This window comes from Elgaria multicarinata, chromosome 1, assembly GCF_023053635.1.
Source record: "Elgaria multicarinata webbii isolate HBS135686 ecotype San Diego chromosome 1, rElgMul1.1.pri, whole genome shotgun sequence".
NCBI classification, from domain to species: domain Eukaryota; kingdom Metazoa; phylum Chordata; class Lepidosauria; order Squamata; family Anguidae; genus Elgaria; species Elgaria multicarinata.
Genome location: NC_086171.1, coordinates 157,303,346 through 157,310,710, shown reverse-complemented (window position 1 = coordinate 157,310,710; position 7,365 = coordinate 157,303,346). Strand labels below are relative to the sequence as shown.

Below are 7,365 nucleotides of genomic sequence, written 5' to 3'. Positions count from 1 at the left end.
CTTGCAGCCACCCTCATGTGCCTGGTTTAGTTTTTTTGTACCATACTTACTGCACGAAACTGGTTTTTGTTTTGTTCTTTTAAAGGCATTTGCAGCAGCGTGCAAACAGTTCAATAATTTGCAAAATCACAGATGCACACTACCAGCTACCTGTGGACAGGGAAGAACTAGCATGCACATAATTTTCAGGAAGCTCCCAGGCAACCCAACGGCTATACGATGGGATAAAAATTGCATTAAAACACATTAGCCTAATCTACATCAAGCAAGATGTTGCACTATGAAAGCAGTATGACAGTGGTATATAAAAGGCAGGAGCCACACCAAGCAAGATATAGCACTATGAAAGCGGTACACGGTATGTGTCAATGGATCCCAACAGTTGTCAGTGCACTTCAATAAAGCAGTAGTGTGGCTCCTGCCTTTTATATACCGTTTTCATACTACTTGCAATATCCTGCTTGGTGTAGATTAGGCCACTGTTTGTTGAACTGAAGTAAATAACCATGGCCTTAGCTAGACCTAAAGTTTATCCTGGGATTGTCCCGGGGTCATCCCTGTTCATATAAATGACACACAGGATATCCCGGGAGCAGGCAGGGACAACCCCAGGATGATCCCAGGATAAACCTTAGGTCTAGCTAAGGCCCATGTGAATGTGGCCAAAGACAGCAGTTCAAACAAGGAGAGAGCAGGAGTGTGGAAACCTCTTCAAAGAGGAGCATTTCTATTCCTGAAATAATCTTCTTCTTCTTCTTCTTCTTCTTCTTCTGCTTCTGCTTCTGCTCCTGCTCCTGCTCCTGCTCCTGCTCCTGCTCCTGCTCCACCTCCTCCTCCTCCTCCTCGGGCTTCCCCACCTCTTTTGAGGTTGTAGCTGGCCATCACAGAGAATTTCTCCCTCTCATTTGTTCTATGATGTGTGCTCATCTAACTTCATTGAACATGATGTTCCTTGTAAGCAAGAAATGGGGAATGTACTCCTGTATATCAAGTGTGAATGGGAATGGTTCAGAACTCTGATGTAACGTAAACACCCTTGAAAAAAATCTTAGAAAAATACTAATACTCTTTGACCAGATGCAAAGGAACATGGAGACCATGTTCTTTTCATAGGTATTCAAGGAGCTGTACAGTTAAGTGTATTAGTCGCTGTTCGAAGAGGGGGTGCACAAAAACCTAGTTATGCTTTTGTGTGATTAGGTAGATGTCTCAGGCCTGCAATTCTGGTGAGAAGAAGTGAATATTTATGGAAAATGCATGAAGATGAGTACCAAGTGAGGGAAAGGAAAGAAGTGAAATTAAATGTACTGTAATGCAGCAAGCATTGGTCTAACCACCCTGAGAGAGGGAGTTACAAAGGGTAGGTGAGGGACAGCAAGTGACTGGCAGTGCAATCCTATATATGTCTATTGTAATGCAAGTCCCATTGAGCACAATGGAACTTAATCCCACAAATTAAGTTTAGGATTGCAGCTTGAGAAAGCAAGCTCAGGTGAGTTGGGAAAGTGAGCTGAGGCAGGTGATAAGAGACAAGGCTAGAGATGAAAGAAGGGCTGGGGAAAGCAGGAAGAAATGGTCTGGAAATGGGTGAGTTATTAAGCAAATTATTGGCAGGAGTATGTCTAGAAATTTTGGAGGAGAAGAACTTTATCTAAAAATGAAATACAAAAGAGGTGCCTGTTAATTCTTTCTTCTGTAATCACTGTAGTGTTGTTGCTAAAGTAAAATAGTATTTTTTAAAAAAATACATACTTAGATCCTGAGCTGGCAGAATTTGCTATATTTAATTTCTGCTGTGCTCTGTTAATCTGACCCACAGTGCAATACTCAGAAGCAAGTGTCTACTCAGAAGCAAGTCCTACTGAGTTAGGTTGAGCTTACTCCTAGGTCAGCATGCATAGCTGGCAGTCATAATCTAATTTGATGCATGTTTTCTCTTTCTGTTTCTCTTAGCTCATGTTCTTGAAAACAGATTCCATTTTGAAATAAATAAACAAATCATTTTTGTGAACCACCCAGAGAGCTTTGGCTATTGGGCGGTATAAAAATGTAATAAATAAATAAATAAATAAATAAAAGCCTCATTGTACCAGAACCTCAATTTGCTATAACAAGTGAAAACAGGGGAGCCATTTCAGTGGTGGTGCAACAGAGATAATTCAGTGGTGGCAGTGGGGAATTCATAGCAAGCCTCAAAAATGCCTTCTATGAGAAAAAGTGTTTTGATATATTTCTAAGACTATACTTAGACATATTCTAAACTAAACTGCAAAAATTGTGCAATTTAAGTGCATTTCTTATGGTATGTTTCTCTTTAATAGCTCATAATAACCAGAGATTTTGGTGATACTGTAGAATACTCACAGATGGTTCAAATCGAGTGAGAAATCCATTAGAAAAGACAATGAAGCAGTATTAATTTATCACAGCAATATGGCCTAATATCATGCATATCATATGGAAAGCTTGGCTAGATGTTGCAAATTAGCACCTTCTCATAAACTCCACCAGAAGTATAAGACTGGGTGATGCAAGAGAGTGTGGGTTACTCTCTTAGTCGTGTTTGGAGTAGACCCATTGTGATCAATAGGACTTACATTAGTCATGAATTACTTGCCCCATTGATTCCAATTGGTCAACTCTAAGCATGTCTATCTGGATATAATCTATTGACCCCAGATCTTTCCTGCTTTTTATTATACGAAGTCGTATCCAATGTTAGTCTAACTTAAGCCCCATTCATTTCGATGGGTCTACTCTCAGTGCGACAACCCAACATAATCCCCTTTTATTTTTTAAAAAAAGAAGTTTCAGAATTACTTTGTAGATTTGCAATGCAATTTTTAAAATGTACCTTGGCAATTCAGTACTACTGATGCACATTTATATTATGAATGCTGATATAATTGTGAATTATTGAGAGCAAAAGAATAAAAAGAAAATAGAAACTTACAGGGTAAGTTAACTGACAGTTATACTGCTGAATGAAACATTTTTGCAGCTGGATATCTTCTCAGATATGTCCTGATTACCAAGTGACTCATAATGCATCATGGGAAGATATTTATGCAGTTATGATTATACAGAAGTTGTTATAATTATATAGAAATTTTATCCTCATTCCCATTTCTCAGTCTCATTTCTCAACCACAGTGAAAACATTAACATGGATCATTCTTAATAACTAACTTGAGAATGTGCGAGGGGAAACTTCTCCTGGTAAAATGTCCAGTTCTTGCCATTTTTGGCAAAATGACAGTTAAAATTTTATTGTAGGATTGAGCTCTGAATTACTTCACATAATCATGAAATGGAGAATACTTCTGAGCATATGTAGAGTGCCTCCCCTATCTCCCAAGGACAGCTCCAAGCATTGCTGGGATCAGCAATTGTTGCAGGCCAGACAGGAAACACAGTAGGAAGTATTTCATTAAAAAGGTGCTTCCTGTTGCATGTGGTTGTAGCTAGCAGGTCCATTTTGGCATGGTAGCAGCTCATCCTTCCATGCCATTCCTGCTAGTCCTTCTAGAATAATAGCAATTAAAACAAGGTTCACCCCTGAATGTGTCATTTGCAGGGAATCTGTCATAAATCAATTTTATGTGGCGGCACCCAAAGTATCAACAGCCAGCCACAGATCTAGGATTAGGGGAAAGAGCTTCCAGACAATATGATGTTGCTGTTTTCTAAAAAAAGAAATTAAAAACTGATCATACATTGTCACATTAGGAAACAAATATTGATATCAGCTCAGAGAAACAAAATATTAGACAGCCTAGAGTTTGATTATAAAAAGAGACAGATGAGCAGGGAGGAGAGATAAGAAATACTCCGTTTATTTGAAAAGCAACAAGAAATCAGATAGCAAAAAGGAGAGACTGAAAAACCCAAATGAAGTTATGTTTGGGGGGGGGAATTATACAGTGTGCACATGGTATATCAGTCAGAGTCCCTCAGACCTCTTCTGTGACTGCTCAATATTTTTTTGTCTTGTCTTTAGAATAATTTTCGTTTGTGTTATTCAGGGAGTCCATACTCCCATTCCCTGTAACCACACTGCTTAGTATTCTCTCTACCTCCCTAGGTAATATTTGTCTCTCTTCATTCTCTGTCTCCCTGTGGTAGAAATAGTTAAAGTTGGAGACAATGACTGGCACAGGGAGTGCAATAGTGAGCACTCCTGCAATAGCACATAGAGTCCCCACTATCTTTCCCCCCAGGGTGGTCGGACACATGTCTCCATAGCCAACAGTCGTCATGGTGACCACAGCCCACCAGAAGCCATCAGGTATGCTGGAGAAATGTGACTGTGGTTCATCCACCTCTGCAAAGTAGATGGCACTAGAAAACAGTATGACCCCAATGAAAAGGAAAAAGATGAGCAAGCCCAGTTCCCTCATGCTGGCCTTGAGGGTCTGTCCCAAGATTTGTAGCCCCTTGGAGTGCCGGGAAAGCTTGAAGATACGAAAGACTCTGACGAGACGGATAATCCTGAGGATGGCCAAGGACATGTTTTGTTGGCCGTTTAGCTCACTGTGCTGAACCAACTCAGTGGTGAGGGTCACAAAATAAGGAATGATGGATACAATATCAATGATGTTCATAATATTCTTGAAGAACTCAGCCTTGCTGGGGCAAACAATGAATCTGACAAACAACTCGAAGGAGAACCAGATGATGCAAGCAGTTTCTATCACAAAGAAAGGGTCAGTGAAGGTATTAGGGACCTCGATGGCTTTGGTTAGATTGTTAGCGTCATCCTTCACGTCCTTGATCTCCCTCTCATCTCTGAATTCAGGTAAGGTCTCTACACAGAAAATGATAATAGATATGACAATAACCAGGACCGAGACCAAAGCCACACCTCTGGCTGCACTAGAGCTTTCAGGGTACTCAAACAGTAGCCAGAACTGCCTGTGAAAGTCATTGGTTGGCAGAAGAGTGATGGGATCCTTAATAAAGCCTTCATCTTCTCTGAATTGGTCCATGGCTTCTTCACCTAGCTCGTAGAAAGTGATTTCATCCGCAAAAACATCTATAGGGACATTGGCCGGGCGTCGAATTTTTCCTCCAGATTGATAGTAGTACAGTATGCCATCAAAACTGGGCCTGTTCCGATCAAAGAAGTACTCGTTCCTCATTGAATCAAAGTAATGTATCCTCTTTTCTGGGTCTCCAAGTAGGGTTTCTGGAAACTGATTAAGAGTCTTGAGCTGTGTCTCAAACCTCAGCCCAGCAATGTTGATGATGACTCTCTGATCGCCCTCATCCATGCCCACATTCTCTGCTGCCAGGTGGTCACAGAATTCAGCAGACAATTTGGAGAATATGGTCTCATTGTTGGTGTTCTCACTATTGATGAGAATTCTCCAGTTGGACAGGAGGCTAGCACAGCTGGAACGCCCTTTGTGCGACTGGCCAGCAGCATTGAGGTCATTTGAAAAACAGGGATCTTCCACTACCTCATCAGTGTTGTCAAAACTAACCAGTGCCACCTCCATTTCCTTCCAAGTGGACACGTCCATCATATGGGGGTAATCAGATTAGCGGCATAAATCCCCAGGTTAGATACCAGCAGCGAGCGTCTTTCCCACGCTATGATGATCTGCAAGTGAACAGACAGAGAGACAGAGAGGATTTATGTGTATGTGTCGCTCGCTTGCTTGCAAAGAATAAAATCAATCTGGGTCCAGGATAACTCTTCTTTAAACAAACAGAATTAATTGCCGTTAATGCTATTACTTAGCACTGCTGTTATTATCCTTTCAAGGGAGGATTCTAGTAGGTGTTTTACATGCACTTATTATGACAGCAACGCGTCCCAGCACAGTTTACAGTGCCCAAGGTTATAGGGTTTTACAGGGGCAGTGTCTTGGATGGGTCCCAGAAATCCATAGCTTCTGCTCTTTTCCCTGGCACCATCGACTATTGCTTCAAAGGAGAGCTTCAAAATGAAGGTGTTGAGAATGTTGAAAGTTTTTCAGTTTTACTTCAGTCTTGCAACATAGTAGTACCCTGAATTCATGCAAGATTTTTTTTTTAAAAAAAAAAATTAGTAGGGCAAGGGCAGATTGAATATTACAAAACAAAAAACAAAACAAAAAAACCTAAGGCACAGCTGCTGTAAGCAGCTTCATGGTTAGTTTAGATGAGTTCAAATTTACCCTGCTTATTACCATAGCCAATTTTTAAACATAAGCCACAGTGTCTGCTCCCTGGCTTATGGGAAACACACTTGTCTGGCTTCTTCATCACAAGCAGAAGCCGCAGCTTTGCCGAGAAGGCAGATTGCCGAAAAGGAAGTTTGCAGAGAGTTCTGCTTTTGCAAAATCAGACAGTTTATTTCCCATGGACATAGAGCTGTCACTGTAGGGTCCAAAAAAGCAGCAGCTACACAAACCAATGTACTGGACCTCAATCTCAACATACACTGAACTTTCAATACAAAGAATTTAAGAAGAGCAGATCTAGGGCAAAATCACGTAAACTAGGATTTAAGCTCATGACACCCCAGTGAATCTAGTATTTGAGTAGCCTGTAAATAATTGTGTGGAAATGCTGGAGCATTTTAACAAGATATGGACACTTCTGAGAAAAGAATTAATGCAAACACAATTAGTTGCAATCCTATGAATGCTAATCTGGGAGTAAGCCCCATTGACAGCAATGGGACTTATGTCTCAGTCGATGTGTACAGGATTGCACTATTAATCACCAAGCAGGGTACTCTCACTGCTGAGGTAAAAGGGAGGGGCTAATGTGTTAGCAGAGCTATAATAAATGTGTGTGTGTGTGTGTGTGTGTGTGTGTGTGTGATGTTTTGCACATTAATATTTTCACTGCGATGTTCCCATTCTGAATTTGCATGTAGGTACACCCCCCCAAAAAAAACTTAAAATAAAAATCTGAATTTGGAATTTGATATCCAAAGTTTAAAATTCTGCGTGAGTTTTACCTGTGGAAAACACAACTTCTTTATTCCATGTCTGCAACATTTCATAACTATTTATTTTGTTGCTTTAGAATGGCTAAGTGTTCCTCTACTGTTCCATTCCAAAATGAGAGTAGAACAGTAGCCTTAAACATTGTGATGAAATGCAACCAAGGCCAGATCTACACCAAGCAGGATATAACACTTCGAAAACGGTTTGAAAACTGTCTATGGAGTGTGTCCTGGGCCTCAACAATTGTCCCTACGGGTATAAACGGTTCCAAAGCAGTAGTGTAGATCCTGCCCAACACTAGCCATTCAGACCAGTTGTACATTTTCTTCCTATCCTTCAATATGGCCATATGTTGGACCTGAACTAGAAGTTCAGCAATAACTTTACAGTTACCATTTGGTATGGACATTATAGGCATTAT

At 40.6% G+C, this 7,365-nt stretch overlaps 1 protein-coding gene across 1 annotated transcript; it reads right to left on the bottom strand.

Moving 5' to 3' along the window:
* Positions 1-3,974: 3,974 nt before the first annotated feature.
* On the bottom strand, positions 3,975-5,528 carry KCNA10 (potassium voltage-gated channel subfamily A member 10). The gene has a single exon (XM_063118712.1). It carries the CDS (start codon positions 5,526-5,528, stop codon positions 3,975-3,977), a length of 1,554 nt encoding a protein of 517 aa, XP_062974782.1.
* Between the last annotated feature and the right edge of the window lie 1,837 nt (positions 5,529-7,365).

What these genes read in the sequence shown, in the direction of transcription:
- KCNA10 (XM_063118712.1), bottom strand. Translation starts at nt 5,528, where the DNA reads ATGATGGACGTGTCCACTTGGAAGGAAATGGAGGTGGCACTGGTTAGT.